Source organism: Naumovozyma castellii, chromosome 9 (genome assembly GCF_000237345.1).
Source record: "Naumovozyma castellii chromosome 9, complete genome".
In the NCBI taxonomy this organism is placed as follows: Eukaryota; Fungi; Ascomycota; class Saccharomycetes; order Saccharomycetales; family Saccharomycetaceae; genus Naumovozyma; species Naumovozyma castellii.
Window position 1 is genome coordinate 48265 of NC_016499.1, and position 15674 is coordinate 63938.

General features: G+C 37.7%; 7 protein-coding genes across 7 annotated transcripts; 4 read left to right on the forward strand and 3 right to left on the reverse strand.

Moving 5' to 3' along the window:
• Positions 1-494: 494 nt before the first annotated feature.
• On the reverse strand, positions 495-2192 carry NDD1 (Ndd1p; the record flags this gene model as incomplete). The annotated part of the gene is made up of 1 exon (XM_003678001.1): positions 495-2192. The coding sequence occupies one exon, from the start codon at positions 2190-2192 to the stop codon at positions 495-497; it is 1698 nt and encodes a 565-aa protein (XP_003678049.1).
• Positions 2193-3554: 1362 nt separating this feature from the next.
• Positions 3555-6035, forward strand: NUD1 (Nud1p; the record flags this gene model as incomplete). The annotated part of the gene is made up of 1 exon (XM_003678002.1): positions 3555-6035. The coding sequence occupies one exon, from the start codon at positions 3555-3557 to the stop codon at positions 6033-6035; it is 2481 nt and encodes an 826-aa protein (XP_003678050.1).
• Positions 6036-6281: 246 nt separating this feature from the next.
• On the forward strand, positions 6282-7844 carry ALD4 (aldehyde dehydrogenase (NADP(+)) ALD4; the record flags this gene model as incomplete). The annotated part of the gene is made up of 1 exon (XM_003678003.1): positions 6282-7844. The coding sequence occupies one exon, from the start codon at positions 6282-6284 to the stop codon at positions 7842-7844; it is 1563 nt and encodes a 520-aa protein (XP_003678051.1).
• A 1133-nt stretch (positions 7845-8977) lies between these two features.
• Positions 8978-9820, reverse strand: NCAS0I00380 (uncharacterized protein; the record flags this gene model as incomplete). The annotated part of the gene is made up of 1 exon (XM_003678004.1): positions 8978-9820. One exon carries the CDS (start codon positions 9818-9820, stop codon positions 8978-8980), a length of 843 nt encoding a protein of 280 aa, XP_003678052.1.
• A 553-nt stretch (positions 9821-10373) lies between these two features.
• PRO2 (glutamate-5-semialdehyde dehydrogenase) lies at positions 10374-11747 on the forward strand (the record flags this gene model as incomplete). The annotated part of the gene is made up of 1 exon (XM_003678005.1): positions 10374-11747. One exon carries the CDS (start codon positions 10374-10376, stop codon positions 11745-11747), a length of 1374 nt encoding a protein of 457 aa, XP_003678053.1.
• Positions 11748-11914: 167 nt separating this feature from the next.
• MAK16 (ribosome biosynthesis protein MAK16) lies at positions 11915-12829 on the reverse strand (the record flags this gene model as incomplete). The annotated part of the gene is made up of 1 exon (XM_003678006.1): positions 11915-12829. One exon carries the CDS (start codon positions 12827-12829, stop codon positions 11915-11917), a length of 915 nt encoding a protein of 304 aa, XP_003678054.1.
• Positions 12830-13211: 382 nt separating this feature from the next.
• On the forward strand, positions 13212-15656 carry LDB19 (Ldb19p; the record flags this gene model as incomplete). The annotated part of the gene is made up of 1 exon (XM_003678007.1): positions 13212-15656. The coding sequence occupies one exon, from the start codon at positions 13212-13214 to the stop codon at positions 15654-15656; it is 2445 nt and encodes an 814-aa protein (XP_003678055.1).
• Between the last annotated feature and the right edge of the window lie 18 nt (positions 15657-15674).

The window sequence follows — 15674 nt, forward strand, 5'->3', positions numbered from 1 at the left end:
TTCTATTGTTAGAGTGAAGAATGTGTGGTTCTCTTCTGTCAAATGATACAAGATCTTGAAAAATCAGCTACGTAGAGGGAAAGAAACTCCCCTGTGAAATTCAAGAATCTCGGCTCACAGAATCCGGACCGAACAATCTTTCCGTGAGATAATAAATAAATAAATTACAATGACAGATTTAATTACGATTTTTATTTGAAGACAGGCTGCCAATTGGTTAGAGTGGGGTGTGCTGGCACCTTGACTATAAAGATGTTGAACCCTTTACTCATTTTATCTTGCCGTCTTTGTCGGACCTCAGTAAGCGTTCTTTTCGGGAAACCGCACTGGAAACAGCGATTATGTACATATTATCTTGTAAGGTAAGCGCATAGTAAGATATTATATTATATTATGTATTTTTCCTGAAAATAGAAGTTAGTTGTTTATATATGTATTTATTTATTTCCCCCTTTTGCTTAATTAATTGTCCCTAGTTTGTATGTATCATTGTCTTATTGAGAGTTTGAAAGACCATTTCGTGAAGTTGATTTGTTTTGTTGCGTTGATTTTTTGGATGATATCGAGGAATGTGATCTTTTCAATCCAGTTTTAATTTTTTGACCCTTTCCTGATACCGATGACGGTATCACCGTTGTTGTGGATCCAGTGGAATTAAATTTATGTGCACTTGATACAATGATTTGAAATTTGGGCTGTTTCCTTGTTGCCTTTTTGACTTTACCTGGTTTATGTTGTTTGCTGTTGTTGTTATTGGTATTATTAGTATTATTTGTGAATGATGTTGATGCAGTGGCCGTCGTGGATGATGGTACGGTTGAAACGGTGGATTTATTTGAAGCTATTGATAACGTTCTTTCACTTTTAAATGACCCCATCTTGGGTAGATCAAGTATTTTCAAAATGTTATCAGCATTATTGTTGTTCTTAGAAGATAGATTATTTTTTGGAGTTGGTGACAATGGCGGTATTCTCCTATTCGGGCTAGCTGTTAACTCATTTTGAAATAATTGTTCATCAATGTTTGGATCCATCATTATTGTTCTTGATAAGACAGGGATGGTATGTGCATCTAATTTTGTAATGGATTTAGTAACAGACGAATTTAATTGAATTGTTGTTGGAGAGGAACCATATATGTCACCATGTGGTTCATTAGTGTCGTTTTTAGTTAATTTAGTGTTCTGATTTGGTGTCATTACAAGTTTCTGCGAATGCTTAGATATCCTTGGTGTAGTTAATAAAGAATCATTATTATTAGTAGTATTATTATTTTCGTCGGGCATCATCATATCATCCTTCTTGGCATTCCTAAAGTCTACAAGGGCAATGTTGTTGTTATTATTATTATTATTTTTGCTATTACTGGTATTGTATGGAGTACCAATATCATAAAGAACTTTTCTCCCATATGGTGTTAATGACATAGATAAACGTTTTGATGGTGATAATTGATTAGAATTAAACATTAAATTCAAATCTATTTTTCTTAATGGTGTTCGTGAATTCAATAAACTTTCATTGATGTTATTGCTAGTATTATTAATATTCATTGAAGTATAAGGGAATCCAATCTTGGAACTTGAAGGAGTTCTTGCATTATCTGAATCTGTGACAAATCTTAATGGAGTCTTTGCCGGTGTCTTTTGAAAGAAGTTGAACCCACCTGGTGCTGGAGAATCTAATAAAAATTCCTTCAATTGTGCAGGAGAAGTCAACAGAAATTCATTAGGGAATGAACTGCCAAATTGTAATGCGGAGGATGGTTGAATATTCATATCATTTAAATTCTCCTCCACTGTATTTCTCGATGGGTCCTTGTTCGTTTGGTGGTTTGCATTGGTTGAAGCACCTAGGGATAACCCGGGAAGGATACTATTTTCCATTAATGAAGATGAGTCATTTTCCTTCTGTACCCCATTACTATTGTTATTAACACTCTTTTTAGATTTTCCACTTTGTGAAGTGAGTTGATTGGAAGAGTAAGGAGTTGGGAACTGTGTAGTGGTAGGTAACGGGCTATTGAACACGTATTTCAAATTCTCTGATAATTGTGTGAAGAAGCTAGTATCATTGTTGGTTGTAGGTTCCTTCTCTTGCTCATTTGTATACTTTGGTGCAGTGTTCTTTGCTGCCGTTGCTGAAGAGGAAGAGCCTGTCTGGGGCTCAAATTGTATGTTATTGCCATCCATTTGTAAGTGAGAAAGGAGGCGGAGCAGCGATTATATTCAGGAGATAGGGTTTTGCAGTAGAATAACGATTAGTCTAATTTGTTAAGTGTAGCTTGATGTTGTTAGTCTAATGGGTCAGGGTCCTTGTGATGGTCAGAGTGGTATGTCGATGGGTGTCACAGATCTACGGGGTAGACATTGATTGACGGTTTGTTTTGTTTTGTTTTGTTTTTGTTTTGGGGAAAAGATTTTCCGTTCATTTCGCGTTGCCTACCCGGTGTTGTTGATACGGTTCGCGTCCGCCGGGTGACCCTAAAACTTAAGTAATGATTACCATCAATTGAGAGGTTTGAACACCTCAGGAGTAGAGTCTGGGGACTTTGGTTTGCAAGAAAACTGTCATCCTATGGCATCTCTATCTTGATGAGCCAAATTCTGGTTGCAAAATATTTTAAATGCCTGAAATAAAATAAAATTGCACTGGTATTCAACGTCTTGACTCAAATTATTAACCAAGTTTGACATATTGTGTCTCTACTGTGACCACTTCCATTTGTTTACGTTGAATGTTGTTAATCTACACCACGTTATACTTAATCTGGCCAGATTCCAATAAGTTGTGGGTTTATTATTTCGGGAAGAATGTTAGTTGATGCTAGCGTTGTATGTCACACTCTTTTTGTTGTTAGTATTTCCTGTCACATTTGTAGTGGAACATTTAATGGTGTACTTAGTATTATAAACTGGGACAACTACGTATGTATGTGCTCCAATCGTCAAGTATTAATGCGTGCTTTTCTGTCTCTCTAAGTTAGTACCTTACCTTGTTCATTATATATTCTACACCACGGATCAATAGTTGAGCCATATTACATATATTCAATGGCACATATAATTTTTAGTTCTATATACTTAAATGCATGAAAGAAAAAATATAACAACCATGAAAAATAGGAAAGCCCTCGATCTAGCTGCTTCGTTTGCATTTCCAGTTTTCTGTCATCTGAAGTTAATAAAATACATGATTTCTGTTATGTATCAACCTTTCGAGATGGGTTTACGATGAGATTCGCGTTCTCCGGGTAACCACAGATTCTTATTATATTAGTGTTTCCGTGATAAATAACTCACTATTAGTTAAGAAACTGTGTAGGTTAGGCCGTACTAGCAAAAGGAGATCCTACGAAAGAGCCTTCCTTCATGTTCTTAGCCTTGTTCTTTACTCTACTCATTTTGTTTGTTTCTTCCCTTACTGAAATTCCATTGTTTACGTCTAATCGGCATGGCGGAAAAAAAAATACGGATTATAACAGTCCTGAGGAAGTGAAGACAGAGTAAAGAAACAATTAGAGAGCCATTGAAGAACGAAAAAGGGACCTGACGATGGATTCTGTATTACAACAAGAATCTCCCTCTAAGGGAATGGACCAAAGTTTCCAAAAATTTAACATTTCACAATCAAATTTTCCTGGCGTGAAAAGCTTCCTCGAAGAGGAGAAACCATATAATCCGGAAAGGAAGACTGCATCCAAGTCATATTTGACTAATAGAGATTTTGCAGACTCCAATTTTATTTCTCACGGTGATGTGGACGTCAATGCACAATCTTCCCTCGACATCAAGAAGAGAAATCTCAATAAAAGAACTATGAGTAGTGTGAGGACTACAACTGGGTCAGGATCCATCGATTATGGTACTGTTCAAAGGGGAAGAAGATCACTCTCAGGTACCACGAAGAATGAAGAGGTTCCACAGTTCAAACAATATATGTTGAATGCAAATAATAAAAGCAATATGATGTCGAAGGAACCTGAATCTGATATGATAGTTTCCACTTCATTGAATGATCTTACGGGGGTCCCCAATACGTTTAAGAAACATCATGATATTTTACAAAATTCAAGGTTAAATTCATCGCATTCGAACTCAAATTCAAACTTACACACTCAGAGTAACAACAACAATAACAGTAATAAAGATTCAATGGAATCCGATAATGATAGTAGCGACCCGCGAAATGAGGCAATGAGAGTATTTGAGAACGTAATAAACAAAAATCGTGGTCCCACTGGTGCCAATCCTAATACTTTTCAAGAATTCATGATGCATAGCACTCAACAAGATATCCCATCAAGACATGACGATGAAGAAGAAGATGGAGATGCAAACGTAAATAAATTGAAGATAAAATCATCTCCAAACGATACATCCTTGAGTGATTCCATTTCTTCGACCAATTCAGAGGATTTGATGTCATCTGATTCTCCAAGCTTTAACAAGACCAAGAAATTGTTTCAAAACAATGCAAATCTAACTCAACAAAATTCGAAACAAGAAATTCAGTTATATGGACCACAGGATGCAGGATACGTTTTTGAAACAAGGGAAGGTGTATGGTCAGCGCCCCCCAATGATAACAGTAATAATAATACCGATAATAATCTGCATAACAATGATCATGGAGATAATATTAGTGCAATGGCTAACTCGATATCAATGACAAACAGTACGATGGATAATGACATGACTAGTGGTAATTATGGTGACATGAATAATACTAGGATAGATAGTCCCAAATTTGATGTAAAATATATGCCACCTCATGTCGAAAAAAAGGAACCTGATCATAGTCTTCCCTATTTGAACAGTAATGGTGACATTACAACGGGATCAAAATTGGAAACATCATTTAGAGAAAGCAGAATTAAATTAATCTCAGTGTTAACAGAGAAAATTTCATCAAAGACCGATTGGCAATCTATATTTGAATTGACTATCAATGGGGAAAATTTGAGAAATATTGTTTCATTAAATGAAAATTTACCTAATTTGCTCTATTGTAACCTTGATGATAATGAATTGGAATCTCTTGAAGGTGTTCCAGCCCAGGTGATGGAACTTTCGTGTTGTAATAATAATTTAACTAGTGTGAATTTTTCGATAGATCAATTAATTCATTTGGAAAAATTAAATGTTTCGCATAATCTCATTCATTCAAATTTAAGTTTACTTGGTTCCTCCCTTCTGTGCTCTCATTTGAAATATATTGATTTATCCAATAATAAGATTAATTCATTGGAGGGGCTAAGTGATTGTCAGCCCATCCAGTTAAATTTAGCCAATAATAATATTGTGGGGACTGTTGATTTTGCCAAATTAATCTTGCATACTCCAGGACCACTAAATGGATGGTTAACTGTGGAAGAATTAAACCTGTCAGGAAATGCGATAACATCCATACATAATTTAAGCAGCCTACCCAATTTGAAGATATTACGTTTAGATGGTAACCCGATCGAGTATATCAATGACACGAATGAATGTGAAACATTGGAGACCTTAACTTTGTTGAACACATCGAAGACATTACAATACATTGGCGAAGGCGAGAAATTGCCATACCCTCGTTTGCATACACTTAAGATTGACGGGAATTTCCCCGGTTTATTACAATTACAAGAATTACCATTGACATTACAAATATTACACGTTGAAAATGGTTCTGTTGATACATTACCCTCCTGGGACCTCTTACCGGACACTCTCCGTTCTCTAACACTAACTCATATCCATGGATTGAGCCAGATACCGTTAGATCTTCGCTACAGATTACCCTTACTAAAGAAACTGAACCTGTCTCACAACGAATTACATAATTGCTACGATTTCATCGAAGCGATCCCCTCTTTCTGTCTGGAGGAGTTGGATCTACGTGGCAACCGTTTCATTCCAACCTGTGAGGAGATCTGGTCTTATCGTCATTACGATACCAAGACAGCACGTGCGGTTGTCCACGTGATGAGGGCCAAATTTGAGGAGGCCTTGGGCCTCACTTGTCCCTGTTTGTCCCTCGTGCTCCTATAAACGCGCCCCCGCTGTTTCCGATTTTGACCCTTTGGCCCTTTTAACTCCGCAATTTTTTCATAGCCGCTCATCTCATCTCGTGTTCCTTTCCCCAACAAGAAAATGATGATACGATATATTGTCTGTTATGGGATCTGGGATTATATATAAGGAGGTGCTCTTTTGCCACCCAGCAGGATCCGTTCTATTCTGTTCTATTCTTTCTTTCTTTCCTGCTATAGTAATCCAGAAAAAGAATAAGACACAATGCTATCAGCAAAGACCACCTTGTTAAAATCTACTCCAACTTTACTCTCCAAGAGAATGCAATTGCGTTGCTTCTCTCACTTGCCGCTAACGATTCCTATCAAATTACCCAATGGTTTGGAATTCGAACAACCAACAGGTCTATTCATCAATAACAAGAACGTCCCATCCAAACAGGGGAAGACCTTCGAAGTTATCAACCCTTCCACTGAAGACGAAATTTGCCACATTTATGAAGGTAGAGAGGATGATGTCGACATCGCCGTTAAGGCCGCTAGCGATGCCTTCAATAATGGTTCTTGGTCCACTATAGACCCAATCTATAGAGGTCAAGCTCTATATAAATTGGCTGAATTAATCGAGAAGGATAAGGAAATTATTGCATCCATTGAATCTCTTGATAATGGTAAGGCAATTAATTCTGCTAGAGGGGATGTGGAACTAGTAGTTAACTATTTAAAATCCTCCGCAGGGATGGCTAATAAATTAGATGGTAGATTAATTGATTCTGGTTCTAATTATTTCAATTACACAAAGAGAGAACCATTGGGTGTCTGTGGTCAGATTATTCCATGGAATTTCCCATTATTAATGTGGGCTTGGAAAATTGCTCCTGCTTTAATCACAGGGAATACTGTTGTCTTGAAAACTGCTGAATCTACTCCATTATCTGCTCTTTATGCTGCTAAATATATCCCAGAAGCTGGTATTCCACCTGGTGTAGTCAATATCGTTTCAGGGTTTGGGAAAATTGTTGGTGAAGCCATGACGTCACATCCTTTGATTAAGAAAATTGCATTCACTGGGTCTACTGCCACGGGTAAACATATTTATCAAAATGCTGCTGCCTCTTTAAAGAAAGTCACTTTAGAATTGGGTGGTAAATCACCAAATATTATCTTTGCGGATGCTAATTTAAAGAAAGCTGTTCAAAATGTTATTACTGGTATTTATTACAATTCAGGTGAAGTTTGTTGTGCTGGGTCCAGAGTGTATGTTCAAGAATCTATTTATGATGAATTGATTGAAGAAATTAAGGCTGCTTCTGAAGCTGTTAAAGTCGGTGATCCATTTGATGAAACTACATTCCAAGGTGCTCAAACTTCTCAAATGCAATTAAATAAAATTTTGAAATATGTTGAAATTGGTAAGAATGAAGGTGCTCAATTAATTACAGGTGGTGAAAGAGTTGGTAAGAAGGGTTATTTCGTAAAACCAACTATTTTCGGTGGTGTACAAGAAGATATGAGAATTGTTAAGGAGGAAATCTTTGGACCAGTGGTTACCATAAGTAAGTTTAAGACTTTAGATGAAGTTGTTCAAATGGCAAATGATTCTGAATATGGGTTAGCTGCAGGTATTCATACTTCAAATATTAATACTGCTACAAAAGTTGCTGATAGATTAAAAGCTGGTACTGTTTGGATTAATACTTATAACGATTTCCATTGCAACGTTCCATTCGGTGGATTTAATGCATCTGGGTTAGGTAGAGAAATGGGTACTGAAGCATTGGAAAATTATCTACAATCCAAGGCTGTTCGTTGCAGATTAGAAGATTAAGTATCACATCTCATTCATCAGTCTATTTTTGAAAATATTCCAAGATAGAAAACATAAAAAGCAATACACGCATCATATATATTCCATAAATATACTTTATGTCAAGCAAATTATTAGGTAGAAGATATATGGGTTGTAATAAGCTATAGACAAAGAAGAAAAAAATACATTAAAAAATATTTAAAAAGTGTCTCTATCATTATACGTACAATTTTATTCAGTGACTAGGCTTATCAAAATAGAAGAAGCTAGGTCGATAAAGAGGAAGTGACTAGCCAAGGTTCAAGTGAGCTGTATGAGAGCTCCTTTGGACCCAGGGTAAAGGCCCATTTTCTCTATCTTTATTCCCCTAGTTTCAAGAAAAATTAGAAAAAAGTTGGAGCACCCAATGTACTGTAGTTTTAGTAACTTATAAAAATAATCTTAAGGTAATTCTATTTCACTTTTTTTTATTTTGAATTAAATGGATTATTTTTAGAAAAAGTTCTTTTTAAATTTTGTTTAAAATCATATATCTTTCGTTTCAAAATCAATAATTCTGGAAATTAATCGAGAAATATAGAATGCTCATAGTTGAAAAAAATAACGAGTAAGGTATGCTTTTTTGACAAAGTCTAGATATTTTCTGGTTCAATATGGATATTATATTTCTGAATGAAGTGAAAACTATATCAATGATACGAATGGGGAGAACGGAAACATATATTTTAGATATATTTTTATTATCGTACGTAGTCGAGTGTGTGACTAAATAATGTATGAAACCAAGTCCAAATTTTTGACTTGCTGTGTGGATGATATAAAGGATAATATAATGAAACAGGAAAGAGGTAAGAAATTGGAGTCAAGGATTATTTTGCCAGAAAAACTCAAAAGACAAACTTAAAAATATTTCATGGGGTACTCCGGTTTAGAATATGATGATGGTACTCTAGATTTGAAAATCCTAAACAACCACAAATATGCCCCTTAGCAACTATTAAGTTCAAGCCTTGAATGTATTGGTGTTCAGGTTGTACAACGTTGCAAATGAAAAAAATTGTTCATTATTGAAGAGTTTGAGATTGACAAACTTTCGACGTAACGCCGTATTATATTATTTTATTATATAGCTACATAGCTCATTCACCTGATCAGAGGTCAGTTGGTGATGATGATGATTCATGAGTTGGTTTGGTAATCCTCCCCGTCTGCTTACCTGTTCTTGTTCTTACTGGCTTAGCCCTTATCTTTTTCCCCATTTCAGTGGCTAATTCTTTATAATTTTTTCTTGTCCAAGAATGATCATAGGATGGTACCCATTTATTGACGAATTTCTTGAAGTATGGTTTATCCAATATCGTTGCCGGTAACTCAGATTCCACCATCACCTCTACCCAATCCGCAAAGCAAGGTGAAAATGTAGGTGGTACTTTTTCAGCCAATTGACTAAACAATTGTGTAGCAGCGTTATACTCAGGTTCCGTGTAAGTATTCTTAAATATTTCAGAATTTTTATTGAGGTTCAATAGGATGGTGGATGGTTCCACTATATATTTATGAACATCGAATAGATGCTTCGTGCAACGACGAGCCTGATCACTTAGTCTTGATTTCTTGTTTAAAAATGGTAGCTCTTCACCACAGGGTTCCTCTTGACCATCTCTACTGAACTGGCAAATCAAGTTATCATTTATGTTATTTTGAGCAAATGCGTATTTGGCAAATGCTCTCTTCTTTAGCGTCTTAAGGGTACTTCTGTTAGCGGTAATCAAGTAGTAAGAGAAGGGTTCGTCAGAGATGTTGTTACTTTCCGGTGTGACGATGGGCGGTTGGTTTACATTGATGTTTGTTGGTGGGAAAGTGTTGAAGAAGGACGAGTTGGAGGGTGGGGATTGGATGGAGGGAAGCACACCTGAGAAGTTGGCCACTCTATTCTCTATAATGGCGTTGATGCTAGACATGTTCATGTTCATATTGGGCAGTTGTTCAGACATGTTTGGTCTCTGTCATAGGATGCCCACCCAGTGGTTGTTGATGGCAGTTGTCTTATCTCTTCTATTTTGCGTTCCAAGGGCAAATTTGCCGCGCCAACGAACATCCCGACCCAACTGCGAAATGCAAAGGGCCGGCATTCTACAATGTGGTGAAGCACGTCTTAAGAGGTAGGAATAGAGCCTGGTTGTTGTCCCCATAATCTGTGGTCCACAATAATACCTTAAGTAGGGACCCTTCATCAGAACTTCGTTCTCCCAGGGTTCGCTTCACTTCATCTTGCGTGGTATTTTTTACTTCTGAAATTTATAAAGTGCCTTCTCGATCTTGCTATGTGCGTAGGAATGCTACTTCAATCATATACTTCCAACCGACACAAGATGGATCCAATACTTGCCCTTTTTTTGCTCTTGTTCAAAGTTAATAACAAACGACACTCGAGACTGCTTGCAATATTTCACCCGCTCGAAAATTAGTCATAGAAAAGAAGAATAAAGAGAATAGATAATACACTCTCTTCTTCACTTCACAGAACCACAACCACAACACACAGTTATGTCCTCAGCACAACAAATAGCACAGAGGGCCCGTATGGCGGGCAACTCCCTCAAGACCATCTCCAACGACAACCGTTCTGCGATTTTATACAAGATTCGCGACGCTTTGAAGGCTGGTGCTTCCGACATCGAGGCCGCTAATAAGTTGGACTTGCAAAACGCTAAGGAGACCCACTTGTCTGACTCGTTGTTGAAGAGATTGGATCTGTTTAAGGGTGACAAGTTCGAGACCATGTTGCAGGGGATTAAAGACGTGGCAGATTTGGAAGACCCTGTGGGAAAAATTAAGATGGCAAGAGAATTAGATGAAGGTTTGACTTTGTATCAAGTCACTGCACCAGTCGGAGTCTTGCTAGTTATTTTTGAATCTAGACCAGAAGTTATTGCTAATATTACTGCCTTGTGTATTAAGAGTGGGAATGCTGGGATCTTGAAAGGTGGGAAGGAATCTGTGAACACATTTAGAGAAATGTCCAGAATCATTAACGATACCATTGAAAAAAATGAAAAGGAAACTGGGGTTCCAGTGGGAGCCGTTCAATTAATTGAAACAAGACAAGATGTCAATGATTTATTAGATCAAGATGAATACATTGATTTAGTGGTGCCAAGAGGTTCTAATGCATTAGTGAGAAATATTAAAAATTCCACCAAAATTCCTGTCCTAGGTCATGCTGATGGGATCTGTTCAGTGTATATCGATGAGGAAGCCGATTTGGAAAAGGCAAAGAGAATTGTTTTTGATGCAAAGACCAACTATCCTGCAGGTTGTAATGCCATGGAAACTTTACTCATCAACCCATCCTGTCCAAACTGGTGGGAAGTCCTAGAAAATGTTACTCGTAAGGGGGATGTTACTTTACACTGCATGCCAGATGTGAAAAAGGCATATCTGGACAAGTTGACACAATTAGGTACATCAGACGACGTTATAAAGACCCACACCGTGGATGTCGATGAAAAACATGATTTTGATAAGGAATTCCTTTCCCTAGATTGTGCCGTTAAATTCGTCAACTCGACAGAAGAGGCCATAAAGCATATTAACGTTCATTCATCAAGACACACAGATGCTATCGTTACAGAAAATAAAGATTCTGCGGAATTATTTTTAAAGGGGGTTGATTCTTCTGGGGTTTACTGGAATGCATCTACAAGATTTGCTGATGGGTTTAGATACGGGTTTGGTACAGAAGTTGGTATCTCTACTTCAAAGATTCATGCCCGTGGACCTGTTGGATTGGATGGGTTGGTCAGTTATCAATATCAAATAAGAGGTAATGGCCAAATCGCTGGAGACTACTTGGGTGCAGGTGGGAACAGAGCATTTATCCATAAGGACTTGGATGTGACAAGAAAAATTACTTTATAATAATATGTAACTTAACATCTCTGCACTATATTTAAACGTCAAATCATTTTCTTTTTTCAATATCAAAGATATCTTGTATCTTATTAGCTATTGTGAATATAATAATCTAGTATACAAGAGGGTTTTTTATTTTTTAGTCTATATCGTGTTTGTTTATCACTAGCCAACTAATGCGCAATCTCAGGTTCATTATTTTGTAATTCATGCTCTTCTTCAAATTCAATTTCCACCTTTGGACGTTTATTCTTTGATACCTTGGACTTCTTACGTTTCTTGGAATCCGTAGCTTCATCTTCTTCATCACTGCTACTTTCAGATTCATCGCTATCTTCATCAGATGAAGCATCTCTATCAGAATCAGCTAACCATTTCTCTAGATCGTCAACATCCACATATTCACCCTCTGCATCATCAGCGACATATTCAACTTCACCTTCATCACTTTCCTCTTCCTCTTCTTCGTCCCAATCTTCTTCCTCTTCTTCCTCTTGTTCTTCATCAAGATGACCCAACACCTTCTTCCATATCTTCTCATCGACATTCAAAGGTTTATCACCGTATGCACCACTCTTCAATCTATCAAGCAATTCCTTCTCAATAGCCTTTTCAATCTTGGCTGCGGCAAGAGCCTTTCTTTCTCTATTTTGTTCTCTTCTCTTTACCTTTGGAGCCACACCAACATAATGCCTTTCTTCCTCTCTCATGGCCAATCTTCTCTCAGTGATGGCCACTTGAGTCAATTTCGTGAATCTTTGCTTACATTTATGAATAAAGAAATTTTTCCAATGTAATAAATGTTCATCAATCTGTTTCAAAGCCTTAGAATAATTCTTTGACAATTTAATCCTCTCCCACAACTTGGCAGGAGTATGAGCTCTTTCAGGAGTCTTCATATACAAATATATTCTACCCTTATCCGCTCTCACAGTGGCATATTTGGAGTTAGCTAGCGGACAGGATTGTCTGGTACACAGACCAGTGACATTATATGGATCTCTGCAAAACGTTTGACCGCTGGGAGACTTGATTCTGTGTGAACAGAACGACTGGTTAATGACTTGCCACACGATTTCGTCAGACATGGTATATGCGATTGTCGATATGATATCAAAAGGTCCTACTGCACTAATCAATTAATCAATCACTTGTAACATACTAAAACTAAGCTCATCGCAGAAAATTTTTCACTTTTCCAGTAAGTTGGTAGTGTCCGGAAAACCCCCGGTATGGTCACGGACACGGCATGACTGGCTCGAAATTTGAAATTCGAAATTTCAGAGACAATGACAAAATAGGATTTCAGTGAATAACTGAGGTGTCGTGAACAAGGCAGTGAGTGAGTGATTGAGTCACTGGAACCATATTTGTCTCTTTACTTTGCGTTATAATTAAGTGCAGATTGCCGCTTTTTATCCTTTGTATCGAGGATACCACCAGTTTAACAAAGATAACTGATAGCGAAAAATGCTACCGTTTGCCAAATTAGCACAGTCTTCTAGCATAAAGTCGCTGAATCCATCGAAAAATGTTGCTACAGAGCATCCAATAGAATTGAGCATTAATGTGGAATCGCCTCCCTGCGTACTTTATGGATCAGCAGCGGATTCCACGGGGTCATTATTAAGCGGTGTTGTCACATTGAATGTCAAGGATCCATATGCTGATGTATCCATACCGACTTATGATTCCATCAAACCTTCCAAAAGTGCCCCTCAGAAGTCCCCAAGACCGGGAAGAAGGAAGAGTGCCATCGGATCCACATTATCTACCACATTCTCTCAATTAGCAGTGGCACAATCTCAGGCAACAGCATCATCTCAAAAGACAACGCCATCACCAAGTCCATCCAATACAAAGATTATGAATGGCTACACCAAGATATCAGTTACGTCAGTGTCTCTCACGTTTGTACAAAAGATTCATTTCCATAAACCTTTCACGCCAGATACGTCATCGATTCAATCATGTACGAATTGTCGAACCAAATTAACAGATATGAAAAGTTGGCCCATTCAGAAGGCACCACAGGATAAACCAGTAGGAGCACATACATATCCATTTTCATATTTGATCCCAGGGTCTGTTCCATCGACTTCATACTTGGGGTCTAACGCAGAGACACAGATTAAATATGAATTAATTGCAGTGGCAACGTATAAGGAACCTACAAGACGTCATGACGTTAAATCTAAGGAAAAGATGTTGAGATTGGTAATGCCCGTAGCGGTCACGCGAAGTATTCCTAGAGGACCTGATAAGAATTCATTACGTGTTTTCCCACCAACTGAATTGACAGCAGCCGCGGTGTTACCCAATGTGATCTACCCCAAGTCTACTTTCCCCTTAGAGATGAAATTAGATGGTGTCTCCCTACAGGATAGACGATGGAGAATGAGAAAACTAAGTTGGAGAGTGGAGGAAACTACTAGAGTTAGAAGTTACGCTTGCAAAGTTCATCAACATGAGTTAAGAAAATTAGAAAAACATGTAAAGGAGAGAGAAATTGAAAGAAATAAGAAACCAATGCAACAAATCAAAAGATACGGTGATATTGGACCCCAAGTAAGAGTAGCCGTTAGTTCACCTGAAAACCTACCCTTACAAAGATTGAGAAATCATGGAGATTTGAATAGCAATTCTTCTCGTAACAACCCATCAATGAGAACGCCACAGGATGGTTCAGCTTCATCTGGTAATGGTCACAATGGCTCCAATGATATACCGGAAGATAGAGATGATCAAGATGATGTTTCTGTTGATGAATTCATTCATCCAAGTGATGATGCCCTAAGACAAGAACTATTACAACAACAGCAAAGACTACGTGAACAACAATTACAACAAGAAATTGCCAAAAATGATAGTACTCTGTTCACGGAAGAAGTGAGGATTATTGCCAAGGGTGACATGAAAAGTGGGTGGAAGACAGATTTTGAGAATAATGGTAAAATTGAACTGGTCACGGAAATAGATTGTATGCCCCTAAATTCTGGCGTGGGGAACCCAGTTACGATGGTGTCCACTTCAAAACCTCATATTAATTCTCATAAACAGGATGCCAATATTTCATGTGATATTCAAGACCCAAATCTGGGCATCTACGTGAATCATATACTAGCCGTCGAGATTGTGGTCGCTGAAGAAACATTACAATATTCTAACGGTCAACCAATTCGTAGTAAGAGTCGATCAGATAAAAGTAAGAATAGTTCAAATTCGGGCAGTAGTGCAGATCAAAGATTAGCTGAATTATCCCCCATGTTTGCCAACAGAAATGCACCAAGAACTAGACCTGTTAGCAACAATAGCATTACACCAGTAAATTCCAGAACAACGAATGGAGAAACCTCATCGGGAAATAATGACGAGAATAATTCAGAAAATGCGGGGCTTCCTATCAATAGTTCCAAAGTTGTTAGTGTACCCACAGGTGCCGCAAGAGTATTAAGAATGCAATTTAGATTAAATGTTACTGAAAGATCAGGCTTAGGAATATCATGGGATGAAGAAGTTCCTCCTATTTACCAGGATGTAATGGCATACGGACCTCCAAGTTATCAAGACTCTACAGTGTCGTTACGTATGGGGTCCATTACAGATCAGTCAGAAGTGGGGTATTTAGGCGGCACCGATACCGGTAATAACAGTGTTGATTCTGTGACTAAATTGACTCGTCCCACTATGGCACATTACGTCGATAGGAACAATAGCATTAGTGGCAGTAGCAATAGTAATGGGTTGAATACTGTGGTATCGCCGCCATTGGAAAATATTATTAGCATTCAAGGAAATGTCCCCTTATTAAATCAAAGTAACTCAAGCACACAAATTTTGACGCCCAATAACACTAGAGAAGTGCGAATGCATTCTGTATCTCAAGTACTGGATACAGACCGTATTACTCAATAAGATAATTTTATAATCATT